The following is a 14844-nucleotide window of genomic DNA, read 5'->3' as shown; positions in this document are numbered from 1 at the left end:
TGAGCAGGATTGTGTTATTCTTTACAGTATCAGGTAGATTACAGTTCTTAGCACGCAAAGAAACCATGCGTTCGTCATCTTTTCCTGTCCCTCCTCTCTGCGACCACATGAAATGAAGGTAAAGTGCAGCCTACGTGTTTAATGTAGCTAAAGATTTCTGTAGAAGTGCAGGTGCTTTTGTCACTCCGGTGAGAATCTCCTCTAGATTACTGTGCTACTGTTTTTCTGTAGACGTCACTGGAAAATCTGAAATCTGTGTTTGAGATCTAATATTTAATTCAGATTATTTTTATAATAAATTATTTTTTAAATTAATTATCACTTTTAAAAGATCACAATAATTATAATTAGAAATATAGCTGCAAGCAGCGATTATCGGGGTTCAAGCGCTTTAGGCATTTAAGCACATAAGAAAAAAAAACATTACATATTATTTAGCAAGCCTGTAACCACCTAAATCAATTATTGAAAAAAGCATTTTTGGCAAATCCAGTTGATTTACCATAGAAATATGATGTTTCTAGTCGTTTATAACTGTTATAGCGCCAGCTGTGGTCCGATTTCCCTGAAACTTTGCATACTTGTTTAGAATCATCTGTTGAATGTGCTCAGTGGGTTTCGTGAAGTTTTGAGTTTTCATTTAGGCTTTATAGGCTTTTGGGTATATTTGGACAGGCCCCTTTTCTAAAGGACCCCGTTATAGCTTCCCAAAGGGTAAATTTCAACATGTTTTTAATAATTATTGACCTAGAGAGTCCAGAGAATTGCACTGTGGTTGTTTTTTCCGGATTGAGATTCCCAGTGGCCGATTTCTTTTAAATTTCTCACACACCTTTGGGGCCGTGAGTCAAACGGGCCCACTGAGTTTCGTTCCGATCGGCCTTCGTTAGCCTTGTCTAATAGGTGCTCAAACTTCATCAGCCAATGGCGGCCATGTTTTTTTTTAGATACGCAAATGTACCCATATACACTTGTGGCACTTTCGACCAAGACAGCGATTTTCATGTTGATAGGACAAACGGTTGCCTAGTTACAGCCATTTTTATGTTTTTTCCCTCTTATAGCTCCACCAAGTGGCCAATCCCCGCAGCTTGAGCTCTTACATAAGTGTGCCGAGTTTGGCGAAGATATCTCGTTCCGTTCAGGAGTTATAGGCATTTTACTAAAAGTGGCCCTGCCCCCTTCGAACGTTTTGGCGCCCCTTTGCAACGGTGTTCGAAAGTTCAACTTTTTTTGATAATTATTGATATTCCGCTATTGATATTCCGAGCCTCGATCACGTTGTAGGCGGTGTGAGTATTACCATCCCTCCAAGTTTCAAGTCTCTATGACTTACGGTTTGGTCTGCACGATCAGTTTTACGTGTAAATCGCTCATCCGTGACCATTCTAACAATTACAATAGGGTTTCAGCACTACGCACTTGAACCCCTAAATATTTTGTATTCTTAATTATAATTAATTCATCTGTTACCTAACCAAATTATACATGCATGCATACATATATATATATATACACACACACACACACACATATATATATATATATATATATATATATATATATATATAATTAAATGGTATTTTTTGTATACGGTAAGTGCAAATAACTGATACACAATGTAGCTAAATTTTGAAGAAATGAAGCAAAACTCAGAAGGTATAGTGAATGCTTGCAGTTTGTGGTTTCTAAGGTGTTCTAATTGGTTTTTAATACTTTTTCATGTGGTTTCTAGAGTGTTCTGTGTAGTTGCTGGTCAAAGAGATCATCTCACCCCACCACTAAATCTAAGGTATCAATTAAAGCTATCTAGGGCATGTTAAGCACCAATTTATTACTGAACAGATTTTTGAAAAAGTAAATGAAAAGTTTGCCAAGATCATTTTATTCCTATTCTGCTGAATGAAAAGGAAAAAATATGAACTTTGAAAATAATGTTACATGTACTGTATGTATTTAGGAATATAGAAAACTAAACCTTGAGTTTTTCATTCATAACAGGTTCCCTGACACACAAATGTATTTATTTTCTTCTTTTCCACTTCAGTGCTAAATATTTACAATGAAGGAGAGAGAGATAAAGCGGATGTGCGCAGGAGGAAGTGGTTGGCCCATTGAAGTCTCTTGTCACAGCTTATCTCTGAGGACCTCTTGCCGTTCTCTGTTGAACTTGTACATTCCACTTGTTTATCTCCTCTCACTGAAATCTCACCCACTGACACTTTTGTCTCAATCAGAACTCAGGAAAGCACTTTTTGACACGTATTTTAGTCATAATGTATCTTTTTAGTTTTTTTTGGACTGATGCCTAATTACCAGACATACTGTATTGAGCCTTGGTGCACACATGGAGCCTGGCAGGTTTGAGTCCAGCTTGCGTCATGTCCTGATCCCATTCCTCATCTCTTTTTCCAATGTCCTTTCTCAAATGAATCTTTGAGATCCTTTTCAAACTGTACGTTTACTGCTTTCTGTGCATATGGCAGGGAGGGAGGTGTGGTATTATGTTTATGTGTGAACATCAGGCACTTGTCTGTCAGTTCGCACCTGGTCTTTGGAAGCGCTGCTTGTTTACTCAGACTGGTGTTCGTTGTCAAGACGTCATGGCTGACTGGCTGCAGTCAAACAGCTGTGCAGGAGTTATCCAATCCACTGGCGCCAATGTTTGAATGTGTTCTTCTCGGAGCATTTTACACCGTGTCTACACTGCAGGCCTTCCCGTTATTGCTGTAACAAAGCAAGTGCATAATGTGTTGAGCGATCTGCTCTCTTTTAGTGCAGATAGTGCCACAACCACTTTCTTCAAACCCAAATACTGATTAAAAAGTAGCCCTATAGTAGACTTTTACAATGGGATCATATATCTCATAGTTGTGACTTTATATCTCATAACTGCAATGTCTCACATATGTGACTATATCTCATAATTGTGACTATGTCTCACGGTTTTGACTATACAGGTATTTCATAATTGTGACAGCATCTCAAAATGGGACTCAGTATCTCACAGTTGTGATTTTATATCTCAAAATTGTAACTTAATGTCTCACAATGTGACTTTTTTCAGTTATGATCATCTCGTAATTGTGCCAGTGTATCAAAATGGGGAGTAATATCACAGTTGTGACTTCATATCTCATAATTTTATGTCTCTCAATTTTATGCTTATTGTAAACTTTATCTCACAATTACCTATTTTATATTTTACTTTAATTCGGGAACTGACTTGTATAGTTTTGTAATTAAGGTGATCAGTTTAAAATCGTTGTTCTCTTTGTTCACATAATGTGTGAGTGTGAGTTGGTTTGATTAAGTTGATGAGTTGTAGGTTGTGAGGGTGATGGCTGATTAATAATGCCTGCTTGTTATTGAGTGGCAGTCGGTATGTGTGTGTGGTGTCTGGGGTGTCAGACAGGATGCAGATGGGGTTTCTCGGACTTGTTTATAAATCCCTCAGGAGATCTGACGCACACACACACAAGCGCACGCTCAAATACATAGTGACCCCTTCAGCTTGGCCTATTGTCACCTATCATTGCAGAACTAGCTCTGAGGATTATAATAGAAATGTGTTTTTCTCACATGCACACACACCCGTTGTAGAATCACACACACTTATTTGCCACTGCACCTGTTACTACAAGCAAATTCGCTTCTGTTTACCAATTTGTCATACCTGACCTGCAAAGAAATGTTATATACTGAGTGTGCTAGAACTGTGATGATGAATTCAGTTCATATTTATAATTTCATAGATTCATTCATTATAAATAATTTATTGGTCGATTAATCGATAACGATAATTATCGCGATATAATTTTCCTCGATAAAACGATATGATGAGTTCGATATCATGTTTATGTGCCAAAAGCGGAAAGAAAGAGCGCTAGTAATTTGAAGCGCGCCACACGTTTATCCGGTCGGATCAAAGTTCAAACAGCGGCGCGGCGCGAGCAGATGTGTTTTTCGCTCACGTGAACACTAAGCAGCGCTGAGAGATACAGTGTGAAGCAATTGAATTCAGCAAAAAACACAAAGGGCTCATTGATTTAAACGAGTTTACAGCCAGATGAAACAGCGCTGACAAACAGTAGAACTGTGCGCAACGATACAGTCAGAAGGCTTTTCAATCTACAATTCGCCATCATTTACCATGGATTTAATGTAATACTAACTGCACCGTGGTATTGTGGCAGAAATGTGAGTATTTGTATCGATTTTATTATATTATTAATAATGCAATATAATTACAGTATTTTTTTGTGTGCATTTAGCCTATACTAAGTTTTTAGGCTACTGTTTTTCATACAAATATCTGAAAACCATAGTTTTATTTTTACCATGGTATTGAGGTGTGCTATATGAGCAAAAATCTGGCAAGAAAATCTGAAAGAAATAAAAATTTGACACTTATCGTGATAATTATCGATATCGACTGATATGAAAAAAAATATCGTGATAATTTTTTTGGCCATATCACCCAGCCCTAATTAAATATTATTTTATATGTTTTTTTAGTTTAGTTTAATTTAGTTGATAACAAATAATTATAACAATGTAATTTTTCATGATGATGGTTTGATTAGAAACCATGACTTTGGACTCAATTTATATTTATATAGATTTACATTTTATATATATATATATATATATATATATATATATATATATATATATATATATATATATATATATATATATATATATATATATATATATATATATATATATATGTGTGTGTGAAAATAACTAAACTACAATAACAATGTAATTTGAGTGATATTTGCCTATAGTATTATTTTTTTTTTTTTTTTTTTTCCTGATGATGGCTTGATTAGAAAACTTTGACATTGGACTCTTATGGAATTTATATTTAAAATTACATTAATTCATTCATTAGTTATTTAGTATAATTAATATTCATATTTTCTGTTATATTTGATTATTGTTTGGTAGTTTTTATTACATGTATTTTATTTTAAATATAAAAATATTATTTTAATATATATTATTTATATATTGAAATATATTCAATGTTTTTTAAATAAATAAATATTTTATCGATTTATTTTATTTATTTATTCAGTTTAATTAAAAATAATTGTAAATAACTACAACACAATGTAATTTGAGTGGCATTTGCCCATGCAAATGTTTCCTCATGATGGCTGCATCTCATTGATTTCATTTATTGCTTATGGAACTGATTCTGTCTGACTGACAAACCTTTATGTAAGAGCCTGAAATTAGAGGAGTTTCAATTTGCACAAACTCTTAGCACACTTCCCACCCATCTGTGTAGAAATTGGTGCATGGGTCCACAGTTTTTCATCTTACACTTCAGTTGACTCAAATCTTACCCAAAGGGGATTTTAATGCACACTTTTCTTTAGTGTCGCAGATCCGTTGGGGATATCCCAGATCTGAGACCAAAGGTCATCATGTTACCTTGAAATACCTTGCATACCTGTGATAAGACAAGGGTAGAGAGAGGTGAAGGCCCCACACCATGTATAGATGTCCCATGTGCTGATCTCAGACCAGAATTACTAGGTTAATTCACTCAACTCTGACAACTCTGTCTTAATTTGTTCACGTCATTCCAAAATAACAGTAATCCATGTAACTTGTGGGCTGTTTTTCAAATCTTTGAAGCCATAGAGTAGCATTGTGTGAAATTTAATTTACTGAAAATCAACCTTCAAATCTAATTTGCATTTGTGTGCATTCAAACAGCATCTAGAATTGACATCTGTGACACAGTTGAATTGATGCGGTGATGTGTCTGTTTATGAATATTTGTAGAAATCTAAAGAGGGTTTTTTCTGTTTTCTGGGGGAGCAGATTTCATGCAGCCCTGGCTATTACTCACTTCCTGTACTGTACATTATAAAGCTGACCTCAAATCAGTAGTCAAAGACTACAAACTTGCATCTGCAAGAATCTATTTTGAGGGTATTGAGTAAATAAACAACCATACCTGACCCTGAAACTATTCAGGCATTAACGTTATTTTGTTCTTTTGAATGTGTGATCACCAGTTTGATTAGAAAACTGTGACACCTTCTCCGTCGCATTCCTGTAGTGACTCACATCCTGCCGCCCGGCCTGGTGTGCATGTGCAAAGCGTGTGCACTTGTGCTCTGAATGTTACAGTGTGTGTGTGTGTGTGTGTGTGTGATCTGCTAATATGACTAGATGAATTTATGCATGAGTACACTGGAACACTCACAACATCCTTTCTTTCTTTCTTTCTTTCTTTCTTTCTTTCTGCCTTTCTTTCCTTCTGCCTGTCTTTCTTTCTTACATACTTTTATTGGAGGAGTGAAGTATAGAGTTTCAAGAGATTTATTTCTCTTCTTAACACCCTGACAAAGGCCTGCTTGGGCTGATACGTGTTGGTGTTTTTCTTAATATGTAACCCTGTCTTATAATCAAGGTTTTTGTACTTCGCTTGCTATGTGAGTGCCTAGATGTGGATTTTTTGTTTTTCAATGGAATCCACTTTTTGTTTTTGAGATTTTTTTTTTTTCTCTGTTGAATTATGTTTTGTGTACAGAAAAGTTGATGATCTTAAAAAAAAAAGTAAATGTGTGTTTAGTGAAATTATGATTTACTGATTACAAACAACTAGTTTTAAATTTGTAAAACATTTTGAATTTGAGAAAAATGTGTGGTTTTTTTATAATCTATTATATTATCTATTGTATATCTATTATATATATTTTTTATTATGAATTTAATTTGAATCATAATATGTGAAGAATACTGATTGTATTAGGGGTTAATTTGGTATTAAAATTAAAAAGCATTTAACATTGATTTTCATTGACGTTTTAATTTAATTTTGTAATTTCATGTAATTAATTTGAATTAAAATATAAAAGTATAAATATAATTAGTATAGAATTGTAATGTTTGCAGATGCAACGTGTGTGTTTTGAATATTATAATAGAACAAAATAGAATAGAATATTTAAATATCGGCCCTTTTAACAGTTATTGGGCTGAACATAGTGATTATCAACTATTAACATTGGGCAGAATTTTAATATCCAGCTATCTGTATTTTTTCAGTGTCTGTGTCTTTCTTTATTTCTGTCTTTCTTTGTGTCTGTGTGTCTTTCTCTCTCTCTCTCTCTCTCTCTCTCTCTCTCTGAGTGTCAGGGTGGAGCGAGGCTGTGCTGTGGGGGTTCTGTTACAGTGCAGGCAGACGCCAGACAGCCCCATACGTTATTACTCTCTCTGTGTCTGTTTGCAAGGGTCTGTCAGCAGTACTGGAGAGGCAGTCCTCCTCTACACACACGCACAGACACACACATCGAACTCATCGACCCCGTCCCTCTCAGCAGGAAAACATTCCCACTGCCCCGCCTCTACCTCAACACACCCTCCTTCTCCTCCTCCTTCATGACTCAATGCCTACTACCTCCCTCTGTCTCCACCACTTCACTTTCCATACTGGTACCCCTCTTTCATTTTATCTCTATTCCTCCAGTTCTTCCTTTTCCTCTCACTCAGCATCCTTTACTCCACTCTGTTGTCCCTCATTATTCTTATCCTAGTAGGCCCAGTTAAACAGGTCAGACAGAAGATCCAGGACGTGTGTTTCCAGACCCCCTGCACACTTACTCATTCACCCTGTTCAAATCTATGCGGGCACTTTCTTAACTGATTCTGTGATGTAGAAGTCGCATTTCCCTTGACTTGACCTCTAAGGTCATGACCTTCAGCATCAAAGGTTGGAGGTAACCTCCTGCTGACCTTCTTCTGGGGCTTGAGCCTCTGCTTTCCCTCTTCCTACCACTTTACTTCCTGCTACATAGGAAACAGACTGTTCATCCCTCCAGTAAAGTGACACTTGATTTTTTCTTTTTTCTTTTTTTGTCACTTCTTGTAGGACATTGTTTATTTAAAATGTAGTAAATACTTAGTTTGCTTGGACCAATACAGTCAAACTGCTTCAGTTGATTTAGTAAGTCTTTCCACAAAGATTTAGTCTTTTCGAATGTTTTAGAGACACATAATCAATAAGAATATAACCAGCATCTCTTCCCTTTGAAAGATCCAAAGTGTTTTTACACGTGGATCCATGTGGTCTATGTGTATGATGGAGGAAACGATTCTTTTCTTTTGTTTTGTACGTTACTTGAATCATACTAAAACAGGCTTCATATTTCACATTTTGAAAAAGGATTATAATATTGGATGGGTTTTATTTTGAGCACTAAACATCATAACTTCTTGTCCAAATTTTATGCTTATGTAGAATAAGAATGGATTCGCAAGTTTACCTTTAGATCTGACACCAACTACTATCATAGACGTCAATCCCGCTATTAAATTTTTTTTTTTCTATTTCTGAGGGGGAAAATGAGTAATTAAAGCCATTATATACTTTGTCATTATATACTTACATTATTTTTAACGTCTGTTGTTAATCATTTATTAATTACAAAACACTTCAATTTACACTTCATATAATCATCAGACATTCATCACACAACATCATTTAATAAATGTCACATTTACCTTTATTTTTACCATCTTGAAATAACTCAGTTTTGACCTTTGGTAACACTATTAATTTTTAAGTTAGTAATTATGATGGCATGGTATCGTCAAAATACCACACAATACAAATTACCAGTCACAATTACAATCCTGAGTTTGTCCTTTATCCTCTTCTAAAAGTCTGTATTGTTTACTCAATGACAGTTCAGGCTAAAATTACGTCACCTTTCTCCAAAGGAATCACAATAAGAGTTAAGCTAGCAAAGTGTTTGAGACTTTTAAATTGTACTGTGGGAGTTTCGCTTCTCTTTCTTAGTAGATGAAGTCTGGTCAGGGTGTGAATGGAAAAACCGAAGCAGACAAAATATAATTAGCGCAGGATGTGTGTGTATACATTGAGTTCAGTGTGTGCCTCCGAAAAGGACGTGACTTACACAGTTCTTCTGGCTATTCCTCTACTTCATATTGTCACTGGGTTCTGAAAATACTGTTTGTATATGATTGTATCTGCAACTGTGTGCATATGATTTGAAAAACCCTCACAGCAACTTGTCTGTCAAAATATTGGCTGTTTTGTCAATCAAAATTTTATCTCGTTTATCTCGTGTTTCAATACTACTGCATGTATTACAGTACAGCAAGATATTATGTGTTAAAATCTTTTTTTTTATTGGGTAAAAGCAAGATATTATGGTATTGATTGGACGATTGCAGGTCATTTCCACTTCTTGCGAATTGTTTCCAGTGAGACATCTATACTCAGATTTTCATGTTCTCATCCTGTTCTCTCTCTCTCTCTCTCTCTGCCAGAACTCAATCAGACACAATCTGTCCTTGCACAGTCGTTTCATGCGCGTCCAGAATGAAGGAACGGGAAAGAGCTCATGGTGGATGCTGAACCCTGAGGGGGGAAAGAGTGGCAAGTCTCCACGCCGGAGAGCCACTTCCATGGACAACAACAGCAAGTTCACGAAGAGCCGCGGACGAGCAGCCAAGAAAAAGGTCAGTTGAGGGAAAACAGTCTCTGCTCGCTCGCTCACTAGGTGCAGATTAACTGTCAAAATGAGTTTTTATTGAACTGCTGCAAACATCACTCGACGTAAGGCTTTTGCAATCAGTTATAAAGTTTATATTCACAAATAAAAAAAATCTTGTCTTTTTGATTTTTGTGTCTGTCAGATGTAAGTGGCACATTGCAATCCCTCATCTAAATTGTTCACATTTTAATTAATAAAGTTGTCAACACACAAAAACGTAAATTATGGTACATTATGACATGCCTTTAGTCAATGAGCTCACCATTTCTATTTTTGATGCACTTCAAGCTACTTTGTTTTTGTCTGACCATCTGAAACAGAATACATTGTTTTACAAATATAATAATGTGACATTTATTTATTTATTTTTGTTTATATTTGCAAAGTTAACTGATTATGGTTCTGGTCTCTGGACTACTAAATAAAAAAATATCTAAAAATAAACAAATAGAGGAATAAATAAATAAATAGACAGTTGAATGAAAATAAAAAAGTATTAATTAAAATAATAAAACATTTATACAAAATGTTATTGGTTCCAAAACCAACCAGGTAAAACTCCGGTGAAATTCAGTTTAAAAATAATGCGTGGCCACAAACCCCTAATCTTCTGAAAATCTGATTGGTTTGAGTTCAATTTGATCAGATGATCCATAGTTGTGCCACTTCCAGTGTAGACATGGTGTAAGAATGACTTACAGCAATATATATCCGAACAGTAATGTGTTACAGTTGGTTTTCATGGCTCTTCTTTTGCATCTGTAGATGTCGATGCAGGGTGGACTGGACGGTGGTTCTAACAGTCCTGGTTCTCAGTACCCAAAATGGCTCGGCAGCCCCAACTCTCACAGCAATGACGACTTTGAACCCTGGACCACCTTTCGTACCCGCGCCAGCTCTGATGCCAGCACGCTCAGCGGCCGTCGCTCACCCTTCTTACCTGAGGAGGACGAGGCCGGTGAGGTTCCCATCGGGTACCCAGGCACCAAACTGGGCGGCCCCCTCCCCAGCCTGTCAGAAGTGGCGGGTCACCACGGTTCTGAGAATGTGATGATGGATAATCTCTTAGACAACCTCAACCTCATCTCACCCAAAAATAACACCCAGGGCAGCCAAGATGCCCAAACTGCGTTGTCTTCGCCCATGATGCAGGGTAGCCCTGGGTACCCGTCTTACAACTCTCCCAGTATGGGTCCTCAGCCCCAAGTCCAGCAGGACTACCGGAGGTGCCTGTATGGACAGGCAGGGGTGGGCGGACAGAGTCCCATTGCCATACCGACTTTATCGGACAGTCAACCAGGAGGCTATGGACCCTTCGTGAGTCAGTACAACTGTGCTGCAGGGCTGCTCAAAGAGCTGCTGACCGGAGAAGCCGATCCGAGAGGGGACATGATGCAGCCTTTAGAGTCAGTGGGGTCTGGAGAAGGCCGACGGGTGCTACCTAGCTATGTTAGTCGGGGACAAATGGGACAGGGGGGCAAAATGATCACGCATCCTCACCTGCATGGGCACCCACGCTCGCTTCATCAATTGCCCTCGCCAGCAATGGGCATGAACGGCTGTGCCCTCTTGCCCCACGGGCATCCTGTTCGCCTCGGTAACATGAAGCTACAACCACACCTGCCTCATCATGCTCAACTGGGAAGAGGAGGAGGCGAAGCCAGGATGCCAAATTACACCAATGGCAACGGTTTCCACAGGCATGTACCGGGTCCTCACCACCATCACAGCCACCCGGAGCGGCTGCCCAGTGACTTAGATGACATGTCGATCGAGCAGCTGGAGTGTGACGTAGAAACCGTCCTTCATGACACGCTCATGGACGGTGATGCTCTGGACTTCAACTTTGACCCCATGGGCAGTCAACAGAGTTTCCCGCATGGAGTCAAGACCAACACGCATAGCTGGGTATCTGGATAAATATCTTATCTACTCAAACACATGTTTTTGATTTATAATTTGAATTAATCATAACAAATGTGTGTGAATATATATGTAAATATGTCATAGACATATAGCAGATCAATCAACAGTTGACTAAAGCAGACTGAATGCTGTAGGTCATGCCAAAAGGCTACACATACAAGAGAGATTACACGCTTACATTTCCTTCCCATTTGCAAGGACTCAATTATTAAGTCTAAAATAAAACAATTACGAGTGAAACTAAATAAATTAAAAAGTAAAATAAATGAATAGATTTTTGCCATCATTGAAGCCCATCTTCACACAGTTGCGACTTTATTTGCCGTAATTGTGTCTGTCTTGTAATTCTGGCTTTATTTCTCACAATTGCACCTTTTTTTATATATATATGCCTATATATCTTGCCATTCCAATTTTGTTTTCTTTCAATGCAGAGTTTATCTCTCACAATTGTGACTATTTCTCGTAGTTGTGAATATATATCTCACAATTCCAGTTTTAATTCTCATTTCTTGTAGTTGTGATTTATATATCTTACAATTCCCATTTTATTTCTCCCAATTCTGTTGTGAATTATTTCTCACCATTACGACTTTATTTTTCATAGTCGTGACTATATATCTTACAAATTCTGATTTTATCTCCCAATTCTGAATTTATTTCACAGTTGTAATTTTATGCCTTGTAGTTGTGACTACAGTACGTAGTCAACCGAAATGCCTGTTACCGCCATGTGCCGCCACCTACTTTATTTCTCATAGTTCTGACTGTATATCTAGCAATTCCAATTTTATTTCTCTGAATTCTGACTTAATTTCTCACAATTGCAACTTTGTGTATCTCATATCAAATTTAAAAATAACTGACATGACAGATGTTATTTTAGTTCACTATTACAGTTTTCTCTCTCTCTCTCTCTCTCTCTCTCTCTCTCTCTCTCTGAAGTGTGTGCATGCACCTCATGAACTGTTTACCTCAGTCAGAACTTCTGCAACCAATCAGCAGAGGCCAGTGAATGGTCATTATTTACTGATTTACAGTACATTGTTCCAGTAGACTCCATGATTGTCGGGAATCATCATAATCTGCTTTTGCTTGTGGTTAGTCAGGGTGTAAATATTGAAACTGGCTAATCAAAAATAGTCACGTATAAACACTCACAGACATTTGAGATTGTTTTGTATATTTTTGTCTATTTGGTCTTTCAGTTTGGCACTGTAGGTCATTCAAATTAATTCAGGGCAGATGTGTGTCATATAAACTGGAGTGCTGTATAATGTCTGGTATAGTGTAAATTACAGTTATCTTTGTCATTTCAGGGTGCTGAATGAATGTGTTTTGTACAGAGATGAATATTTTTGTTGTTCTGATGGGATAGTAAATGGGATGGTAAATGAAATGTTTATATTTGTATATTAAATGCTCTTCAATAACCCCTCCCAGCTTTTAAATGTCTAAAAATTCTTTTTTGTGGCCTTGTTTGCTGTATGTATAACAGATTTTCTCAAACTGCTGGATGAAATTCTTTCATTGTATATAATGATTATGTACTTTGTGCCTTGCCCTCTTACAACCTGGCATTGAATGATGTGATGATTTATTATCAATTTCTGATTCAAAATTCATAACTTTTTAAATGAATTTAAAAAATGTCAGAGTGGGATACCTGTTCTGAGATAATCGCAAAAAGTCTTAATATTAAAAGCCCATTGACTTTTTTTAACTACATGGGAAAGTTAGTTCAAGTATAACCCCAAGAAAACTTCATGATATTCATGATTCAAACATTCATATTTGTAAAATCATAATAATTATAATAATAATGATGATCATCATGATGATGATGATTTTTGGAAAAATGTATTTGAAAACATTTTATAATATATTCCTTCCTTTTCCCCCTTTTTTGTGATATTTTTTAGAGTAAACAAATTCTTGTATTTTGAAATGTAACTCAAAAGATATTTTCATCGTCTTGGATATTCTTTGCCATTGACCAGTTAAACATAATGTCAAAATGGAACAAATTTAAAATGATTTATGCTGGGAATCTAGAATCCCCAGAAAAGGTCACTGGAGCCCACATTTAGTTAAGACTAATTTTGCATCTGTCTAAGGGCATCAGGCTAAAGACCTTTTAAAATGTTTTTACATTTATGTATTTGACAGAAATTATGTGATCATTTTGTGTAATTTAAGATCTTTCTCTGTGTTCTTGTCTTAATGTTGTACATGCGCGCACGCGCACTCACACACACATTCATTGTAACTGCACATCTACAAAATATTTAATGCATTGAGTTTTCTAACCTGTGAGATTTTCTATCCAAGCCGTGAAGTGTACAATGAAGGTTTGTAAATTATAAAGAATATTTTAAACATATGCATATATTTTTAACGGATATAAAACAACAATCTGCTTTTTGTAGTAATTTCAGACTGCCTATGAATATTCAAAGTATGCTTTTGTTTGTTTGTGTCTGTTATCTAATATCTGTATATAATTTTATGTATTATTAAGTGTCAATGACTTTGTGAGTTTTTTTGTTTGTTTGTTTTTTTTTCTGGTCTAGATTGCGTGAATCTTTTAAATAGCATTGATTTTGCTTTATTTAATAATCAGAACTGTCATTTGTTTTGACTCTGATTTCATAATGGACTCATTTGTCTCAAATGTGTTAGTGAAGTGCTTTTTAAATTTTTTTTTATTTTAATGTCTGACGTGACCTAATTGAGATGGGAGATGTTTTCCCACTGTAGCCAATTGTACATTAGAAACATACACTCATCGTACAGTCTTTGTCAGAACCACATGCTTTTTTTAGACTAGTTCTACATGGAGGAAGTGCCTATTAATATTGTAATGTAAACAGCGATGAAGAATTGATTTTAATTTAACAAAAAGAAAATTGCAGCTGTTATATGAAGCCATAATTGTATATAAAGGTATGAATATATGAACTAAGAGTCTGTCATTTTTTGGAACGCTGAGAGCTATCTGTTTGTATGGGTGAGAGTGTGTACAAGTCAGTCTGATATTAATTTACAGAACAGTGTCCTCACAGGAAATTGGCTCAAAATGGCTAATCGGCATCTGATGTTGTTAGGGGTCCAGAAGAACGTATGAAACTAGGATTACATATCAAGCAAAACGAGTGCTTTCAAAGGCATAGTAAAGTTCATGTTTTGCTTAATTTCTGTTTGTCACACATAAGAATCAACAGTCACTGTGCAATTACTTTTATGAGAGGAAGACTAGACCTATCACAATTAAGTATGCAAATTGATGCACAAAAACATGAACGAATCGATTTTCGATGAATTGGTTAAAAGTTTGAATGATTTGTTCACAAATCAAATTGATCCG

General features: G+C 36.2%; 1 protein-coding gene across 4 annotated transcripts in view; it reads left to right on the top strand.

Annotated features, from left to right (window-relative positions):
• Nucleotides 1–14451, top strand: part of foxo1b (forkhead box O1 b) — a 42804-nt gene extending 28353 nt beyond the window's left edge. For all 4 annotated transcript variants that reach the window (XM_058789028.1, XM_058789027.1, XM_058789030.1 and 1 more), the window contains 2 exons: nt 9325–9516; nt 10317–14451. In XM_058789028.1, coding sequence (XP_058645011.1) covers nt 9325–9516; nt 10317–11471 — 1347 coding nt within the window. In that variant the 3' untranslated portion in view covers nt 11472–14451. The remainder of the gene's footprint in view (nt 1–9324; nt 9517–10316) is intronic.
• The last annotated feature ends 393 nt before the right edge of the window (nt 14452–14844 follow it).

The sequence above is a fragment of the Onychostoma macrolepis genome, chromosome 10 (assembly GCF_012432095.1).
Source record: "Onychostoma macrolepis isolate SWU-2019 chromosome 10, ASM1243209v1, whole genome shotgun sequence".
Lineage (NCBI taxonomy): Eukaryota > Metazoa > Chordata > Actinopteri > Cypriniformes > Cyprinidae > Onychostoma > Onychostoma macrolepis.
This window is presented reverse-complemented; position numbering and strand designations above follow the sequence as displayed.